We start from the raw sequence: 21993 nt of genomic DNA, 5'->3' as shown, positions 1-21993 counted from the left end.
TATTTTGACGTCCACTTATGACGTCAAATGAATTCGTTCATTTAATCACTCATTTTCTTTTCGGCTTAGTTCCTTTATTAATTGGGTAACCACAGTGGAATGAGCCGCCATGACGTGAAATAAAATAGATATTTGGTTGATTTAAGGTTGTTTTGGAAAGTGACCAAAATCCAACGCCGAGCCAACATCTTAAACCAACGTCATATTGACGTCAAATACTGACATTTATTTGTTGGGTACGGTAACCAAAATACAACGTCTGATAGACATCATATTGGTAACATCCACACAATGTCAAGCTGTAACATCTGTAGACATTGATATTTTGTTGTTTTGAGGTTGCATTGGAAAGTGACCAAAATGCAATGTCTGCCTGACAAAGGACATTAATGTGGGTGTGTCCCTGTAATACAAATCACTTAAAAATCATACTATTTTAGAATTTGCCGCAGGTTTCCTGTGAAATGATTTAAATGTGAAAAGATTTATGGTGAGGCATAAACTGATTACATTAGGCAGAAGTCAAACCTAATGAGTTATGAATGAATTAATAATATATTTTTTTGTTAAATTCTATACATCCAAGCCATTTCAGTAGCTATATAGTTGTTTGGACTTAATTTAGTCTGAACTGAACTCATTCCGATTTAATAACTAGTACCCTTAAAATGTTTAAATGTTTAATGTTTAAGTTATTAATACTATAAATGTTTGATGATAACACAAATAATATATATGTATATGACTAAATATATATATATATATATATATATATATATATATATATATATATATATATATATATATATATATATATATATATATATATTTATATATGAGCAATATCACATGAGTAGCAGTGCGATATGGCTGTATATCGGCACTGGTGGGAGGCGTGCATTGGCACGAGGCTGCAGGCCGAGTGCCTTAATGTCCCCACCAGTGCCGATATACAGAATTATCGCACTGCTACTCGTGTGATATTGCGTTTATACAACAGTTTGACAGCATAATTGTGTATATAAAAACAAATTAAACATGGAGAGACTTAAAAACCCTTTTGTGTGAGGAACTACTTTCTTCCGCGTTGGATTCTAATCATAAGCTGACAGTTAAACAGCTGAGCAAGCATCTTTTAAACTTTAGATCTGTAGTGTTTGCTTTTTGCTGGCTGTATGTGGGCGGAGTAATACACAAAGGGTAAAGAGGCTGTACCAGTGCTAATATTACTTAAATATATCACGGCTATCAGCCAATCAGTTTTTGTTCAACACCACTGTGTACACTCCACACCAATAAAGTGAGATTTTTTACTAGCATATTAAATGCATTTTTTTTTGTCAAAGAGACAAAAGCTGCTGACAGTAAAAATAACAAAGACATGAGCAGACACCAAAAAACACCAAAAAGTCAATGCTAAATCAGTCCAATTTTGGCCTTTTTTTATGAAACAATACATCTGCTTCAAGGCACGTCAGCTTTTTTTCAGGCTGAGTGCTTTGTCCCCAGGCTCTGGTAGCGAATTGTCCATTTTAGATGCATTGACCCGCCGTCACATTTACTGTCACGATTCAATTTCACCAGGCCACCATCAACAACTTCCTTTGCACTTTAATTAAACATTAAAGTGACAAGATGTGCACGGTTACTCCTACTTAATGTCAGAAAGCATTCCACAATGTCACACGGGTTGCTGCAGACCCATTTGACTTTCAAATCGACACTTCAAGACGGGAAATGACACACAGGGAATTATTTGCACATTGCTTCTTGTCATTCACCGGCTGACTCAGACTGCTGAGCACAGATGCTGGTTTCGCTCTGTTAATGCTAAGCCCATGAGCTGTGGGTGTTAAACAGCCTTACTAAGGAGCTTCTCGCATAACAAGATGCTGTTCAAGGCAGCATCTCCGCTGAGACTCTCGGCCAGGGACAGGCTGCCCACAAAGCATCTGAAATACAGTCAAATTGAGTTTCTTACCCTTGCATACAGGTAGAGGACTGCTCCACTGTCCGTTCATGCGACACTGTGCTCTGGACGCACCGTGTAACAAATACCCCGTGTTGCAGGTGAAGTTGACCACGTCATTAAGATTAAACTCGCTGCCGTTTGTCCGGCCGTTTGCAGGGTTTCCAGGATGGCCGCAGGTTATGGCTATTTAGAAAAGAGGAACAGTCAATCACTTCCTTTTTAAATCTGTACATACATTTGAAGTCAGAATTATTAGCTCCCCTGAAATATTCGCCCCCCTGTTTATTTTTCCCTAATTTCTGTTTAACAGAGAGAATATTTTTTTCAGCACATTTCTAAACATAATAGTTTTAATTACTTATTTCTAATAACTGATTTATTTTATCTTTGCCATGATGACAGTAAATAATATTTTGCTAATGATTTTTCAAGCCACGTCTATACAGCTTGAAGTGACATTTAAAGGCTTAACTAGGTCAATTAGGTTCACTAGGCAAGTTAGAGTAATTAGGCAAGTTATTGTATAATGATGAATTATTCTGTAGACTATTGAAAAAAATAATAATTATATTATATCTTTTCACTAATAATTTTGTCCCTAAAATGGTTTTTAAACAATTGAAAACTGATTTTATTCTAGCCAAAATAAAACAAATCAGACTTTCACCAGAAGAAAAAATATTATCAGACATACTGTGAAAATTTCAACCCGGGCTCATTGTGGAAACGTAGCCCTGCGGACGTTTCTGCGGACCGCGATTTACGTCCCGGGAGGTACGTATTCGATGTTTTTTTTGTTTTCACGGATCCGCGAGAGGCCGCTGTGCGCGCTTTTTCGCGCCTCGGGCGGGCGCCTCTTGGGAGCGCGTGACATTCGCGCGCGCCGTTCTCGCGAGAAAAGCCGCCGGATCGGGAAAAAAAAAAAAAGCAAAAGCCCTCGTCTTCGATTTCGACCGCGTTTTCGGATCCCGCCGCGTTCTCGCCCTCATTTTTCTGATTCCGTTTTTCGTCTCACCTGATTTGCGGAACCTGCTGTTCCCCGGACTCGATCCCGGTCGTCGTCCACCGCGGCCAGCTCCTCCTCCTCCTCCTCGTCCGGGGCCTCCGCTTCGCCGACGCAAAAAATGCGTCGAAAGGGAAAGCCCTCCACTCGGAGGCGAGCCGTCACCCGGCGAGCGCGAAGAGGAGGGGCGGAGCGGCGCCACACCGCCCCGCGGCGTTCGCTCGAAAAAAAACAAACGCGGCCTTTACGTACCTCCGGCCACGTAAATCGCGGTCTCCAGAAACGTCCGCGGGGCTACGTTTCCAGAATGAGCTTGGGTTGGAAAATTTCCTTGTTCTGTCAAATATCATTAAGGAAATATTTAAAAAAAAAAAAGAAAAAAAATAACAAAGGGGGATAATAATTTTGACTTCAACTGTATGTTTAGGATACATTAAACACACTTTTAGATAAAGTAATTACTGCATTTTTGACTTTAAGTAAATAATGAATAATTAATAACAAATTATACATACTAGCATAAATGTTTAACAGATACATGCATTACACTCACAATAAACATACTATATATATATATATATATATATATATATATATATATATATATATATATATATATATATATATATATATATGTATATATATATATATATATATATATATATATATATATAACTTTGTGCAGACACATGCATTCCATATTTCATGGCAACCCAGGGTCACAGCAGTTCGTTATATACAGTAGTCATGAAATTTAATCGATTATGTTGTGTTCATGGTTTTGCGTTTTTTACGACACAATCGTTAACTACAGTAATGTATCTCAATAGACATGTTTTTTTCATGTACTTTGACTTGTTCTTTGACATTTTTCGCTGGCCAGGATGTGCAAAACAGCATTACAAAGTGGGAAACACTTTTACGAAGCTTAGGACAAATTTACATTTTGGAAAACATTTTTATCTATCATAAGACACAATTACATAAGAAAAACCATTTTACCAAGGAAGAAAGAAATTTATATTTTAGAAAAATAAATTACAAGACGCAAAACACTTTTACCAGTCCCAAAACAAATTTACGATAGCTGTTTCTCAATATGCGTTGTTGTCTGTACTTGCGTTCTTGTGTCCTCATAAAACGTCATCAACCGTCGCCAAAGTACTGTTCCAATTTAGACTTCACATCCTGCCAAGTACAAATAAAATTCCCGAATGTGTACTTGCTCTGCCCTTTTGGCCACGGATGCATCAAGAGGTGACTTGTGCGAACTTGCGCAGCTCAAGTATCCAAGAATGCATTGCAGCTAAACCAGCAAACGCTAATGGTGGAGGAGAAAACTCGCATGGTTTTCAAAAATACTCCTTTACTGTGTCACAATATAAAGTTTTAACAATATTTCAAGCGAGAATGTAGTTGTTTTAAACTCGAATTGGCAGTTTATTCACAAATATAGCGCGTCTTTGACAATGTGCCACAGCTTATGCGGACCCCAACTTCCAACCTGCCAGCGGGAGCTCCGTCATCACCTCCCCCGCCGAGAGCAGCTTTACTACAGCCAGTTCATCTTGGATGTACCGCTGGATCTCATCACTCCACTGTAGTTAAAACATGATATTTAATACATCTTGTGAATATCTAACGAACAGTTTTTGGTCTTATAAATCTATTATTTGTTCTCAGGTCTATTCTGGCAATGTTATTTTGTTATCTTTTATAATTGTCTTTAATTATATTACCATGTTGTATGCTGTTTTCTTTGTTTACCAGATTGTTTGACGTAACCTCTGTTTCTTATCGTGTTTATACTTGTATATTTACCATTGTAGTTTATTAAATCTGATAATCAAAGACATGTCTGTAAATAATAACTTATTTTACTTTACATTTATATGAACTTATGTTTACATTTTCTTAAATCAAAAATGTATATTGATAATATCAATATAATATTAATTACAGGGTTGTGCTTTTTATAATTAAATTTATTGTATTGCTAATATACAGTAAAACTGATTAATCCATGGTGAGGTAAGTGACATTATAAAGTACACTGCTGTTCCATTTGAAGAAGTACTCGCCTTTTGTCCTTGCGTCCTTGGGAGTTCGTTCTTCCAAGTCTGAACTTGGCAAGTCTAAACTTTCAAGTACGCAAGTCTGAACGTTGCGTACTTGATATTGAGAAACAGCCAATGACAGATTCTTAATGGAAAGGGTATGTACCCCACACCAGAAGTGACGCGGAACGTACCACACATCGGAAGTGATGCGTTGAACTCGTGTTGTCGAGTACATAAGCGTAAATAAAGTATATGGTGACTGAACATGAACTGCGGTCGAGGGTTGTTTCGCCTGTTTTGTGGCAAACACATGAGCAGCTTAACGCGGTTTTACTTTACATGTGGTCGGTGTTTAGAGTTTCTAAAAAACGGAAAATAACAGACATACTGCATTAGTGTGTTTAGTATTTTAACGAGGGCCACTCGTACGCTGTAATCGTAGACAAATTTTAATAGATTTGATCATTTACTTTATAAAATAAGCAATTAACGTTTGAACTCATATTGTTTAAAGTTACTTACGAACACACACAGGTGCTTGCCCTGACCACCTGTGGTCTTGTTGGCAGATACGAACCGATGTCCCAATGAGCCGAAAGCCTAAATTGCACTGATAAACAACAGTGTCCCTGTAACTTGATCCATCACCACTGATGTGGCCATTAACAATTGGATCCGGAGAATCGCAATGACCAGCTGCAAAAAATAACAACAACAACAAAAAAAAACATTTATAAATGACAGAATCAGTGTCCACGCAAATCAGGTTACTAAAAAAAAACATACAAACAAACAAATTCAACCTATGGGTTTACAGGCATGAGGCAACATATCGCCATAAGCACTAGTTCCAATGAGAATTCCTCCAGCAGCTACTGTTTGACATTTTGAAAAATGCCCTTCGTGCTGTTCAAGCAGCAGGTGATTGGTCTAAGGGGCAGCACTGATTGTCAGGCAGTGGAAGTTATTATTTTAGGTACAATTCTGTTCCATAAAAACGTACTGCCCCAGTGACAAGGGTTTGTACCTTCTTTGATACAAAATTGTACCATTTTTTCTGTGAGTGTACTAACTATTAAAAAGAAGCAAATTGGTAGTTTATAGAGCAAATAGGCTTAATTAATGGTTTGTTAATAGCTTGAATTGTACATTAAAATGAAGCATGACCCAATATTGTTCTGGGAACAGCAGAGTAAATGTTTATCCAGGAAAATCGTATTGTTCTTCAATCTGTCCAATAACTAGAACCATACAAGCATAACTGTGCAGGAAAACATCCTTCCCTCCTGTAAACAGATTTCTATGCACATGAATGCTTCAGCAATAAATGATTTTCAATCACAGTGCTCATCTGAAAGATAGTACTTACCCAGGCATTTGGTCTCAACTCCACTCCAGAGGCCGTTAGCCTGGCACTCCCTCACATGTGAGCCCACTAAAGTATACCCTGTGTTGCACATGAAGATGGATGTGGCACCGTAGGAGGTCAGGGTGCCCATCTTCTTGCCATTAGGAGGGGAAGGAAGTTCCCCGCAGGAAATGACTAGAGGAAATTGCAATATATTGAATACACATGGTCATTTTATTGGGAAAAAAAGGTCAAACTGATTATGACACACGCAGTTTGCTAGTTTTACTGACAATAGCTGCGTTTCCATCCACCTATATTTATGCGCATTTTGGAATATCACATTAAAAACCTGGATGGAAATGCCAAGATGCGCATCCATTTTAAAAAAGCGCATAAATTATGCGCACAACTGAGTAGGATAAACTTATTTTAAAGAAAAATATATGCATAAACTATGATGGAAATACATTGACTGAACAAATTCCAGCATGTGCAGCAAAAAAAGTGTCATTTTGCTTCAACAGATCATGTAAAAATAAAAATGGCGGAAAGTGACAGGTATGTTTGGATGGACGATGAGGTCTCAACTAGGGATATAATCATACTGGAATTCGATACCAATCGATACAGAAATTTTTTAAATATCAATTTCCCGCGAACATTTTAGCGCTGTTGAGCACGTTCTTAAACTTCGCTGATTTGCCGTTGTGTTCATGTGCTCAACAGAAACGACTGTGATTGGTCGTGAAGGTCGTCAAATTCACCGCTGTTTACTGAGTGTAACCACAGATACAGGGACAATGGAACATTTTAAAGCCGCGATTCATCAGCGGATTGCTCGTATGTCAGCTAATAGACAAAGCAGCTGATTGATGTGACTTTAAAATGCTCCAGTGTCCCTGTGTCTGTGTTTATTCTGTTGCGTTTAGCCATGCATCCTTCCCCTTCCCACTATCAGGTTGCAAGTAATCACTAGCCATGTTTCTATCCAAAGTTTCAAATTAAATGTATGCGAAAAAACTGGAGTATCACATAAAACATTTATAAATAAAGCACTGTTTACATTCAATGAGTCCAAGAGAACAAAATCATCACTTCCTAAAAAACTTGCACCAAATATCAAACGAAAAATGGAAGTTGCTGCATTAGGAGAAAGACTTTTGTGTATATAAAAATCTACTTGCATCTAAGCAGTTCTAAAAAAAAATATTTGGTTAATCATACAGGAGTTTATGTTGAAAGAAAGAGACATGAAAGTTGGCCTTTGTTCATTAGGTCATCAAACTCACCGCTGTTCACTGAGTGTAACCACAGATACTCGGACACTGGAGCATTTTAAAGCCGCGATTCATCAGCGGATTGCTCGTATGTCAGCTTATAGACAAAGCAGCTGATTGATGTGACTTTAAAATGCTCCAGTGTCCCTGTGTCTGTGTTTATACCGTTGCGTTTAGCCAGGCATCCTTCACCTTCCTATTACTAGGTTGCAAGCAATCTCCATGTTTCTGTCCAAAGGTTCAAATTAAATGTATGCGCAAAACTAAAATATCACATAAAACATTTACAAATAAAGCACTGTTTACATTCAACGAGTCCAAGAGAACAAAATCATCACTTCTTGATGGACTGGCACCAAATATCAAATTTGCCAATATTTTATAGATTGTATAGAGGAAAGCGGTATTACATATTATTTAAAGTAAAAAAAAAAAAAAAAAAAAAATCAATTGTAAAATGCAAGCTTCAAATCAGGATTTTTAAAAATGTATGTCTTTTATGATCTACAGTTGAAATTATTAGCTGTTGAATATTTTTTTCTTTTTTAAATATTTCCAAAATGATGTTTAACAGAGCAAGGAAATGTTCACAGTATGTCTGATTTGAAAGTCTTATTTGTTTTATTTCGGCTAGAATAAAAGTTTTTAATTTTGTAAAAACCATTTTAAGGTCGAAATTATCAGCCCCTTTAAGCTATATTATGCTTCGACAATCTACAGAACAAACCATCGCTTTACAACAACTTGCCAAATTACCCTAACCCGCCTATTTACCCTAAATAACCTGGTTAAGCATTTAAATGTCACTTTAAGCTTTTTAAAAGTGTCTTGAAAAATATCTAGTCAAATATTATTTACTGTCATCATGGCAAAGATAAAATAAATCAGTTATTAGAAATGAGTTATTAAAACTATCATGTTTAGGAATGTGTTGAAAATATCATATGTCCATTATGTTTTACAGGACAGTGGGTTTAGACATTAAATATGTTTGTCCATCATAATGTACAGTAGGTTATAATATTGTGCAGTCTATAAAACAAAACAACAAATTAAGGTTAACAAACCTTATATAGTATTGTATGAGGTTTTTTGTATGTGTTTTTGAAGTCTTGACACACTTAAACTAAAAAAAAATGATTGGTCCCACTTTATATTAAGTGGCCTTAACTAATATGTACCTACATTGAACTTAATAATTTGTTACAATGTACTTATTGTGTAAATACATGGTTTTACATTGTACTTATGCTTGGTTAAATACCTGTATGTAATCACATCTGTAATTAATTTCTGTAATTACATTTGTAATTATACTGTTGACCATCCCTTATACCTTAAACCTCCCTTAAATCTACCAATACCACCAATCCTGTCCATAACCTGACCTGTATTCAAACTCAAAAGCACCACAAGTGTTCTGCAATACAATTTTAACAGGGTAAGTACAGTTAAGGACACTTGATATAAAGTGGGACCAAATGTTTTTATTTAGTGCCATTTATTGAAGCCTTATGAACAGGAAAAATGCACTTCTACATGTTTCTAAAACTTAAGCATAGTGTAGGTCTGATGGTGTTAACACTGATCACAATAAGCACGGTAGGAGGATTTATCTGTGTGAGTTCTGCTAACAGTTCAAGACTAATGACATACGTTTCACCTTCAGGGTTAGGGGTTTGCTTAAATCCATAACTCTGAGAATGAGTAATAGTGATTGCTGTTTTAGCAAACAACACCACTGTTTTGTGCATGCACTAGTCATACAATACACACATTTATTTTTTTCTTATTCTTTCATGTTCAAGTGCAATTACAATATAAGCCCCAGATGTTCGCATGTGTTTCATTATTGTGGTGCATAAAAGCATTACAAATTAAGCTGCCTCTAATTGGAATATGTACATTTGCTCTCTGACCTTGAATTAGTTAAAGCATTTTTTTTTCATAGAACACTTAATCACTGTGATACTGTTTACACGGCCTGTCTCTGCGGAGGAAACTGGCCAACGATCAGAACTCACTAAGCAGTGGATGGCGTCTTATGCGTGCATGCTAAATCCAGAGGATTATGCTTGGATCAGTAGAGAAATAAACGAGAGGTGGAATAGAGAGCGGCCAGATTTCCGACATATTAGCTACCCTAATGAATTTGTTTCATTAGCTCACAGTGGGCTGCTGTTTGGTAATTAACACAGTGATCTTTTCATGAAATCCCAGGAGTGGAATTTGTAATTCAATTGTGCATTTTTCCTGAAGAATAGTTCAGCACAATATGGAAAGATGACAGACAGGGCTTTTCTTTCCCTATTCATTAAATGTAGGTGATTATGGTTGGTCAGAATTATTAGCCCCCCTGTATACTTTTTCTACAATTTCTGTTTAATGGAAAGACATATATTTCTAAACATAGGAGTTTTAATTACTAATTTCTAATAATAACTAATTTCTTTTATCTTTTTCATGATGACAGTACAAAATGTTTTACTATATACTTTCCAAGACTTTGGTATTTAGCTAAAAAGTGCAATTTAAAGGGCACATACTTTACCCCTTTTTTATTTAATATTAATATTATGGTTCTTCTGAGTGTGCCAGTTTAGGTTCAGTTCAAAACACAGTTCAGATTTGTTATTATAATGTGTTAAAAAGTGTCATTTTGGGGACGTGTACACAGCTTGCTGTTTTAAGGGCTTGTTGCTTAGTTTCTGAAGTTTGTCCTGCGTGCTTGCGCTTTTTTTTAGTTACTTCTTTGGTTTGGTGCGTTAATCTGATCGTTACTATTATTCAAAAGAAGGTAATGATTCACACTTAATTGCTTCATACTGTTTTTATTCTGTTTTTATTCTTACTTTTTCGACGTTCTTTACGGGTGATAACAGACAAACAGACGTTTCGGCACAAAGCCTTCCTCAGTGTCTCTGTTTGTCTGTTATCACCCGTAAAATGTAAGAAAAAGTAAGAATAAATTGAGTGCGAATCATTACCTTCTTTTGAATAAGAGCATGTTGCTTCACATAAAGATTCATTTCGGCTTCCCGCCCAACGTAACTAGGGGGCGGAGCCAAGAGCTCCCCCGCTCTTTGTTTGGCAACAGACAGGCAGACAGAGAGAAGCAACATGAGTGAGAGGATCAACATTCAGCCGTACATGTAAGACTCTGACCCAGACCAAGCAGAGAGTACACAATCATTTGTGTCTTTGTATAGTTTTACAGCCAACTGTGTGCTAGTTTAAAGTTCTGAGCTTGTACACCGTGACTAATAACTATGCACACTGAATTAACTTTGACTGAGGCAACGGATGCGCCGCGACATGGCACACTCAGACACGCACATTCAGATCTTATTTAAAATGAAACTATTCAGATGGAGCTCTGTGGCGCGGCAGAAACATGAAGTGTCTCAAATCGGACAGCCGCCGACTTGAAGCACCGTTGTGCATACCCTGGTAGAAACCTATGTTTAGATTTCTAAAATGCTGAGCGTCGGGCCACACAGAGCGGCGCTTTTGGTGTGCGACCTGCAGGCTAGTTCGTTATTTTATTTCTAATGGAGAGACGCGCACGTGAGGCAACGCGCTCGCACTTTCCAGCTGCACCTAGTTAAGATCACAGGGAGCTTCTGTGAATGTGAGAAATGCGAACGGCTGAGGTTTAAGGTACACACAATGAAAAGTACACGTTTACAAACCTACAACAATAATTCAGATTACAGCGATCATGTGGTAAATGTTAATCTTGTTTTGAGCCCAATGTGCCTTGCAACTAAAAATAGAGCAAGGGTGTTTCTTTAGTGACATCGCTTTGACTCACACGCTGAAAATGGCGGACGTGAAACAACAAATTGAGGATATGGTGATGCGCGCCTGTCAATCAATATTGGTGTGCGGAGGGACCGCACTACTACGTCAAGTTGCGGTCACTCTAAAAACTGCTCCAATTAGTCCACCGTTTGTAAGTTGTTAAATTGAAAAAAAAAAGGACTGGGTGTGTTTATATCACCTCATTATGATGGTCTATACCAGGGGTGGGCAAACTCGGTCCTGGAGGGCCGGTGTCCTGCATAGTTTAGCTCCAACACTAATCAAACACAACTGAACATGCTAATCAGTGTCTTCAAGATCACTAGAAATTCATAAGCAGGTGTGTTTGATTAGAGTTGAAGCTAAACTGTGCAGGACACCGGCCCTCCAGGACCGAGTTTGCCCATCTCTGGTCTATACACTACCTACACACATGTCTGTCCAAACAGCTTGAAAAGCATATTTTTTACTATAGGTGCCATTTAAAGGTGCAGTAGGTGATCTGCCAAAATGTTAACCGTTAGCATAATAGCTTTGAAAACACAGTTTCTCTCCTGCTATCCAAAACCACATCCCCTAAAATCACATAAACAACATTATTCATTTCTATTCATTTGAAGATACACAAATGAAACTGTATCAAATAAAAATGAATTCTTTGCAACCTGATCTAAAATAAAATCACAGTACAGTTTAAACATCGCATGATATTATATTAAATTATTATATTGTTGTTGTTTTATCCAATTTTATGTTGTAATTTGACACTCCTGATATTTAGCAATGTTTAAACTTTACAGTAGTTTTACTTTTTAGATAAGATTGCAAAGATAATTGTTCATTTGTCAACAATTAGTAATATGACCATTACTATATGCCTTAATAATAAGACATATAAACGTTGATTTAATTTACTAATCGTTTACTAACTCATTCTGAATGATCTTAAAAACCACCAACTACTCTTAAATGCAAATGGTTTGTTAATAATTCAATACTTAATTTAGTAATGAAAAGTAAATCATTAACAAAGTATGAAAGTAAAATTATTAAGCACATTATAAATGTGGTTGTAAGCAGGGCTTTACATTAACACCCGCCAACCCGCCAAATGCTGGTAGATTTCAGCTTTGGCGGGTTAGACAGACACCTCCACTAGCCACTTTGGCTGATTGAAAATAATTTTTAAATTGTGGTTTTCTTAAAAGCAGGGTTCGACTATAAGAATGACCTAATATGCGTGCAAATGTGATCTTAGAATGAAGAAACAGCACGACTAACAAAAAAATTTGCATTCGCGCGAGCAGAAGAAAGCAGATGAATACCGAATGAGAGGATAATCACTCGCTGCTTACAGCTGATGTGATGCGCACGACTGTTTAAAGCGTGTGCGCGCTCCTGTTTCCTTCCTTGAATCACGCGTGCTTGGAACGCAACTGTGATCGGATCTCTTTCAAATAGTCAGGCAAAAAAGTAATGCTAATGCACACACAGTCTTGCTGCTTTCAAGAGCTCCAAATATGTCTTTTTGTAAGCAGCACCGGTTGCTTTCGCTTTGAACAGATTATTAATTGGCCTTAACCGTGTGATCATCCTTCCATTATCACACAGTAAGTTTTTCACCTGCTTTCTTTTGCTCACGTTTATTTTTGTTTATATGGTTTAATTATCATTTTTTTTACAGCAACATTGCTTTAATATGAGATTAACTCTCCATTTATGTGTAGTTAACTGGTCATCTGAGAGACCTTTAGCGAGGATAGATTACTGTGCATATTGTTAATACATGACATTAATTATTTTTAAAAGTCAATTGTTTTTTAAAAGAAATGTTTTGTTAAACAAAAAGTATAGTATATAGCTATATTTAGCTTGTTTGACATTTAAAATTTGTGGCTAAGAAATATTTTTTGTTTGGTGTGGTCAGAGATAAATTATGTAAATCCTTAATTTTAAGTTCTGAAAAGTCATGTGACCTATTTGCTCATGCACAACACGCAAAACGTGAAATGAATGAGAAAGCATGTGGACATAATACAAAATCTAAATCAAGTAATTTTAGCATGTCAAAGTCATATTTATGCATATAAAAATATTTTCTCATCAACAAAATTGTGGCTAGTGAAAATGCAGAGTGGCTAGTAACGTTGGAAAACTACTAGCCACTGTGGCTGGTGATCAAAAAAGTTAAAGTAAAACCCTGGTTGTAAGTCAAGAGCATTTGTCTCTGCAGTTATAAACTGCTACTTTCTCCAGAAGAAAAAACTATAATATAGGAAATACTGTGAAAAATTCCTCGCTCTGTTAAACATTATTTGGAAAATGTTTGAAAGAGAAAAAATAATAATAATAACTGTTGACTTCAACTATATACGGCCAAGCTCTAAAATGCCTCTCTATCCCCGTAAATGTATGTGTTTGAGTGAAAGGATTCTTACTCTTGCAGGTGGACTTCTCCTCCAGCCCTTCCCATATCGCATTAGCTAAGCACTTGATGGTTCTCCTGCCCCCTAGATAGTAGCCGGGGGAACAGCTCAGCATTATTTGTGCGCCAAACTCATTCAGGGAACCTGAGATGAGACGCCACACCATGTGTTCTGAGAGCATGCTCTCAATGTTAGGGCACTGAACCGCTGCGGGACAGAAAGAAAAGAATGCATTAATGAAAAAAAAATCATGACCTTGTGGGTCTTGCAACTGGAATAACTGGAGCTTACAGGAATTATTGGCTAGATGTACACTGAAGTGCAAAGTTACTGACAGCATTCTCATGACCTTTTTTTAAATATAATGATAAACTAATACAAAGGCATTGTAAATAGTGAGCAATAAAAAATTTGGTAACACTACCACAAATTTAACAAACCATTAACTAACATTGCTAGTTTAATAGACTACTAGTTTAAATTAGGGATGCAGAATACGATACTTATTACTATTTATGAACGGTTAATATCTTAACATAGATATTTACATTAGATGTGACCTACGCTATTGTTGTTTATTGGAAGAAATTTGTCAATAGACCCGCCATTTTGGTACAGGGTGGTGCTCCTTTGAAATGAATGTGGGATCAAGGTGCAGTGACGGACTGGCCATCCGCAGCTATAGATATATTCACATACAGTGTATACATACATCTGTGATCGGGAGTTTTCCCGGTGGTCAGTATGCAAACATTTCTTTTAAATTATGAATAGTATAATTTTACATTACTTAGACATTGCAGACAAAGAGCGTGTGTTTGTGTGAATGGAAATGTATTATCCACCCTCCCTGTTTAAATCGAACGATCATATTCTGAAACACATATGTGCATATCCACCTTTATGATCTAAATGGCATATACCATTTGTAATATTCAATAATTTAGGGTGGAAAGTATGCACATTGAGGCACAGACACTGTTGCCTTACCATAATCTTTATAAAGATAGCATACTAGCATAAGGCTATAATTTAGAGCAAGTTGGCGCTCCTTTGCATTATGTTCAATGCAGTCAGTGACTGTACTATCATCAATAGCATTACTGGTTGAGCACAAAAGTCTGTAACATAAAAAAAAATCGTAAAAATTTGGGATGTCCAGATTTGATCACGGGATCGGAAATCGGGTTCCATGACGTAGTTTTTACACTCGATCAGAATCGAACGTGATCAGGAATTTAATTTATATGTATCGGATCAGATTGGGTTTCAGTATTGCTAGATACTTAAAATCAAATGACTCGGACTCGAAGGGACATCCCTAGTCAAAAACGAAATCTTACCTATGAGATACCTTTATGCGTTGTTTGCTTGTTACTACACCCGTACACAACACAAAAGTCCCGCATTTTCAGATTGGCTTTGGTCTTGTCTAAGGTCAGTATGTGATATTTACAGTATATATCTATGACATCTTAACTAAAGGCAGATATTAAGCCAGTAGTTAATAGCATGAATTGAAAGCTAAACTAAAGTGTGCTATTGGTAACACTACAGTGAGTTTGCAATAGTTAAACACTTAGTTGTTGAACAACACTACAGCAGCATTTAATAGTCATAGTTTAACATGTACTAATCCATTATACATATCCAAAATCATGCTTGTTATCGTTAATGCACCGTCAGATAAACTAATTTATTTCCATTAACAAATACTAACAAAGATCAATAAAAGTTGTAATAAATGCATTGTTCATTGTTTGTTTATCTTAGTTATCTTTTTCCAATATTTATTCAAATCATTATTTATTATTATTTTCCACTGTTTGATGTTATATAATATGTCAGTCCTTAAAACCATGTAAAACTCTATCGCTTAGGCATGCTGACCTGTACAAGCATGAAATGTTTTCGCTCTTCATAAGCAACCAATGAAATGATTTGCTTTTCTCTCAAGGTTTGAAAACTTTTTTTTTTTTCCTTGAATGTGTTTTCATGCATAGATGGTGGACACAGTGAAAGTGGAAACATAAGGTTTCAGAGTGAGCCAGCATGTAACAGATGGTCTTTTGATTGAACTGCACAGTGCAGGGTTCAAACTCAAAACAAGCTTAATTTAGTGTGGGCACGTCAAACTGCATGCTAGGACATATGTAGTGTAAAAGATTTAAGTAGTCCTACACATCCAACCCAAGCTCATTAAAGATACGTGCTCAGGGCCACAATTTTGTGAACCGTGAAATACGTGCTATGTCTGCTTGCAGTTTTTGTTTTAGGGCCACGTTTTCACAAACTGTTCAAAATTTTGTGAAGACTCTAAAGTAACTTACTGTAAATCGATTACAGCAAAGATACTGTATTTTCATTTGCAGCACCAATTATCTTACTGTATTTGTATTTATAATATTGTTTATATTTACTGTAGAATATACAGTCATTTTTACAATGCAGCTTTAAAATACAGTAACATACTGCATAACTGTCCTACAGTCAAATTTAATTCTGATTAAAGTTCTGTTCACCAGTAACATTCTGTAAATTAATTACAGCAAAATACTTTATTTACACGTACAACACAATTTATCTTGCTGTATATGTATTTACAGTATTGTATATATTTACTGTAGAATAAACAGTTATGTTTACAGCTTTAAAATACAGTAACATACTGCCTAATTGTCCTACAGTAAAATTCAGTTCTAAATACAGTTAAGTTTGCCAGTAACTTACAGTAAGTTAATTACAGCAAAAATACAGTATTTATATTTACAGCAACATTTATTTTGCTCTATATGTATTCACTGTATAGTATATCTTTACTGTAGAATATACAGTTATTTTTTACAATACAGCTTTAAAATACAGTAACATACTGCATAATTGTCTTAAAGTGAAATTCAGTTCTAAATACAGTTAAGTTTGTCAGTAACTGACTGTAAGTTAATTACAGCAAAATACAGTATTTATATTTACAGCAACATTTATTTAGCTGTATGTGTATTCACTGTATCGTATATCTTTAGAATATACAGTAATTTTTTTACAATGCAGCTTTAAAATACAGTAACATACTGCATAATTGTCCTAGAGTAAAATTCAGTTTTAATTACAGTTCAGTTCGCCGGTAACTTACTGTAAATTAATTACAGCACAAATGCTAAATTTACATTTATAGCACCATTTATCTTGCTGTATATGTATTTACAGTATCGTATATCTTTACTGTAGAATTAACAGTGATTTTTACAATGCAGCTTTAAAATAAAGTAACACACTGCATAACTGTACTACAGTAAAATTCAGTTTTGTTAACAATTAAGGTCGCCAGTAACATACAGTAAATTAATTACAGCAAAAATACTGTATTTATATTTACAGCACCAATTATGTTGCTGTATATGTATTTACAGTATAGTATATATTTACTGTGGAATATAGTTATTTTTACAATGCAGCTTAAAAATACAATAACATTCTGCATAACTGTCATACAGTGAATTTCAGTTCACATTACAGTTAAATAATGTTTAATTTACAAAAATTATTAACAGAGCATCTGTGCCAATTGGATGTCCTTCTCCTAAATTTTGAAGTCGATGTGTACTTTTTTGTGACGTCCTTCTCAACATGCTTCTAATGCACGTCTGTGAGAGAAGCTGGTAATTTTATCATGTATTAATAGGCTTGTTATCAACTTACCCACTAATCCCCTTCCCTAAACCCAACCAATACTGTTTTCAAAAGCAAACTAGTAAAGAAAACCCACAATGGCCACATTTTTTACAATGGCTTCACCCTGTCTTTTTGGTTTTGTTTTATCTACTTTCTGAAACAGTTTTCCGTCATACTCAAAACTATACATGTAACATTATATGAGGCAAGCTACCAACCAAACTGATCACACCAAAGGAAAAAAAACATTCATACAGAGGTAAGTGGTCAGCAGTAGTGTGAAAAGGAAAATAAGTTGTTGCCAGCTTCATACCACCCTGTAGCGTTTCTTTCTCTACACACAGAATGCAGCCAGACATAGCCCCGGGCACACATTTCATGGTTCCCAAAAATGTAGCCCTGGGCACATATTCCCTATGAGACTGAGTTGCAAACATCTCTCCTACCTCCTGTCTTTATCTCATCTTGCTCTATGTCAAGATTTCATGTCTCTCAGCTTGTGCAAAAGTAAGCAGGATCGGCACACTGCTAATTTAGCTCTCAAAAGACAAATTAATTAGACCTTAGTTTGACCTACAGGGTCTTAATCAGGTCACACAGGTAATATACACCTGCTTTGAATGTTATAACATGAATGAATAGGTGTTTCAGTGGTTATCAGCTGATAGATATGGGCAAGTAGGAGCCTTCTTTGCCTATTAGTAGGCTCAGAAGGCTGTTGTCTTCCATCCACATGGTTAATCTGCTATACTAATAGAGAAAACTGCAGATCTAGAACTGCTTTTACATTACTGTGACCGTTGAGTTTAGGATTGGGGTAAGGGTAGATGTTAATAAAATATAATTAATGGGAAATTTAATAAATAATATAAATAATTCACGTTTAACTTCCGGTTGCAGCCGTTTGTAATCTATAGCTGGTTAACCATGTGGTGGAAGTTGCAGAAGGCCCCTACTGGCCCATATCTATCAGCTGATAACCACTGATAACGCCCATTCAATCGAGTGATAACATTCGAGTTGGCTTGAAATATAAGATAACCTCATATATAGCGTTCTTATAAATTAGAATTATATATGAGTTTATGTACATATATGTTTTGTTGTTGTTTTTTTCATGTATTTATTTAGTTATATCTTGTTTGTTTGGACTTGTGTTTGTCATTTACCCATTAATTGGTTAATTAGGGTTAACATATTTGGCAGGTATGATGTCTTGAGTTCGCTACATCCAAAATTGCGTATTACTCAGAATGTACAACATATTAATTTGAATTCACTACAAGGCGTTTAAAAAGTATGTTAAATAGTAGTGTCATCATAATACTGGAATTCAATACAAGTCAGTACTGAAATTTTTGAAAAACGTCCCTTTCTCCGCTAACATTTGAGCTTTGTTGAGAGTGTTCTTAGACTTGAACTACTGGTTGGACCTAAACTGCATTTTGTTGCCTTGTACATGTGTAATGACAATAAAGTTGAATCTAATCTAATCTAATCTAATCTAAACACTGCTGATTTGTTCATGAGCTTAAGAGAAATGAGTGTGATTGGCCGTGAATGTCATCAGTTCACCGAATTCACCACTGTAACTACAGATATAGGCACACTGGAGCTTTTTAAAGCCATGAAGATCAGTCGGTTCATCAGCGGATTGCACCTGTGTCAGCTTATAAACAGGCCAGTTGATTTTAGTGGCTTTAAAATGATCCAGTGTCCCTGTATCTGTGTTCACACTCAGTAAACAGGACTATGTTTAGTATGTATCAGTATGAAATGATGACTTTCACAGTCAATCACAGTTATTTCTGTTGAGCACATGAACACAATGGAAAATCAGCGCTGTTTAAGAACACCTTCAAATGTTAGCAGGAAATGGACGTTTTTACAATTTTTGTACCGATTGGTGTTGAATTCTGGTATCGTGACAACACCACTATATAGTTTTAATGCAAGTAGTATGAATGGAACTCAGATGTACTACATTCGCCTTTAGTCATTATCACGTGACCTACTTATGTCAGTTGCATCCCATTCATGAATTCTCTTACAGTACATTGAGGGATAGCGTAGCGTCTAACGGTCATCCGTGTACTTCTCGTCTACTTTTTTTTTTTTTTTTGAATGCTATGAATTTTGACCAACTACTTGGTGTACATACTGTTTTCAATGTACTATAATGTATGGATGTATGCAGTTTCTGACGCAGTGTATATACAGTGTGTATTTGAGAACTAAATTATCAGTCTGCCAATTCAGTTTACTTTTGTTTCTATTTTTATTATTTATTTTTTTGCCGTGATTGAGCACCTGCCTTCAAGGTTTTCTTACACTACCTGACAATAGTCTTGTCGCCGATGCAAGTCGTAAGAGCAACACATAACAACTTGACTTCTAGTTAATCATATGGAAAAGTGGCAGATGGTAGATTTTTCTGATAAATCATCTGTTGAACTGCATCCTAATCATCACAAATACTGCAGAAGACCTATTGGAACCCATGTGGACCCAAGATTCTCTTAGAATTCAGTCAAGTTAGGTCAAAGAAAAATCATGGTTTGGGGTTGCATTCAGTATGGGGGCGTGCGAAAGACCTGCGGAGTGAATTGCAATGTCAACAGCCAAAGGCTGTCAAGACAATTCTGCTGTCCATTACATTACAAACCACAAGAAAGGGCAAATTCTTCAGCAGGATAGCGCTCCTTCTCATAAGTCAGCCTTCAATTTAAAGTTCTTGAAAGCAAAGATGGACATCATACTCCAGAATTGCCCAACCCAGTCACCAGGCATGAACAGTACTGAGCATGTCCGAGGTAAAATGAAGAAGGAGGTATTGAAGACTAATCCAAAGAATCTCGATGAACCGTGGGAGTCCAGCAAGACTGCAAGATTCTTTGCCATTCCAGATGACTTTATTAATTTAAAGTTATTTGCAACCCAGGCTCATTGTGGAAACGTAGCCCCACGGACGTTTCTGGAGGCCGCGAAATACGTCCTGGGAGGTCCATATTTGTGCAGTTTTTTTTTTTTTTTTTTAAATATATTTTTGGTCTTTTTGCCTTTATTAGATAGGATAATATTGAGACAGGAAGCGAAGTGGGAGAGAGAGAGGGGGTAGGGTAGGGAAATGTCGTCGAGCCGGGATTCGAACTCGCAACGCCCTGACGTGCTATTGCACCATATGCCGGCATGCTAACCACTAGGCTATTGTGCCGACTATATTTGTGCAGTTTTTGTTTTCGCGAATCCGCAAGAGGCCACTGTGCATGCTTTTTCGCGTCTCGAACGCCTCTCGGGAGCACGCTCATATCGTGTCTACGCTGTTATCGCGTGAAAAGCCACCGGAGGCCGCTGTAGAGCTACCGTCTGTCCGACTGACTGACTAAATGACTGAACGATCGACTGGGTGGCCGGCCAATCGGCCCAGCCGCCCTCCTCCTCCCCCTCCTTCTCCTTCCCTTAACCCAAGCGACGATTTACAAAAGCCGTCCAGAAAAAAAGCAAAAGCCCTTGTCCGATTTTGACCGCGTTTTCGGATCTCGCCGCATTCTAGCCCCGTCACGAACTCGTTCGCTTTTATTTTTTGGATTCTGTTTTTCATCTTACCTGATTTGGTTATTTGATTCATTGCAGAGATGTGTGGATGCAGTTGTCCAAGCTCATGGGAGTCATACACAATAATAACTCTTTTACCACTACACCAGGACTTTATATTCTATACTGTACATTATTTCTGTTATGTTATATTATGTGACTTTTGTCTAAGCACAGTCAGACCTTACTGTCCTAATGAAATCATTAAAATGAAGGCATCATATTTTATTTTGGTAAAATAAGTGTAATCTAGCAGCCTTTGCCTATCATATAAGCCACTTCTGAGACCAAATGATCAACTAGAAGTCAAGTTATTATTTACTGTTCCTAAAAATTGGATAATTGACAAGACTTGTGTCAGGTAGTATGGATATATGCACACTGATGTCTTTCTTACTAGATTAATATAACGACAAGTATACCTTGTATAATCTCAGACGCTATGCATGAAAGGACACCTCGACAAGGTGTTTTGAAGCAGGACAGAAGCCTTATCATTTTTCCTTCCTGCTGATGATGACGAATATCATGATATTAAATGACATTATCTATAGCAACAACCACTGTAATGAGTGTCTCTTTCACTGTGACCTCTGAATGCATAATGCCCGGTTATCTGGCTGTGGGCTCTTTGGTCGGTTTTGTGGGCTAATGGTGATTCAGGTCAGAAGGGGGGGGACATGCCACATCATACCATTTGTCTTGTTTGAGTTGCTAAACCACAAAAAAATCAAGTCATTATTGTTAATTTTGCCAATTACCTGCCCTACATTACTCTCAGAGGGGGGGGGGAACTGTGCGAGAAAGCGGCTGACTGCAGCAGTTCAATGAGGC

At 36.7% G+C, this 21993-nt stretch overlaps 1 protein-coding gene across 1 annotated transcript in view; it reads right to left on the bottom strand.

The window, feature by feature from the left end:
- csmd1b (CUB and Sushi multiple domains 1b) overlaps positions 1-21993 on the bottom strand; it is a 223062-nt gene that overhangs the window by 52672 nt on the left and 148397 nt on the right. Inside the window, exons 28-31 of the mRNA XM_087278763.1 lie at positions 13906-14100; positions 6405-6578; positions 5558-5731; positions 1982-2155 (exon numbers count right to left, since the gene is read on the bottom strand). Of these exons, the coding sequence (XP_087134889.1) occupies positions 1982-2155; positions 5558-5731; positions 6405-6578; positions 13906-14100 (717 nt within the window). The remainder of the gene's footprint in view (positions 1-1981; positions 2156-5557; positions 5732-6404; positions 6579-13905; positions 14101-21993) is intronic.

This window comes from Danio rerio, chromosome 13 (genome assembly GCF_052040795.2).
Source record: "Danio rerio strain M-AB ecotype USA chromosome 13, GRCz13ab, whole genome shotgun sequence".
In the NCBI taxonomy this organism is placed as follows: domain Eukaryota; kingdom Metazoa; phylum Chordata; class Actinopteri; order Cypriniformes; family Danionidae; genus Danio; species Danio rerio.
The sequence above is the reverse complement of the archived record's forward strand: the minus strand, read 5'-3'. Positions and strand labels throughout refer to the sequence as shown.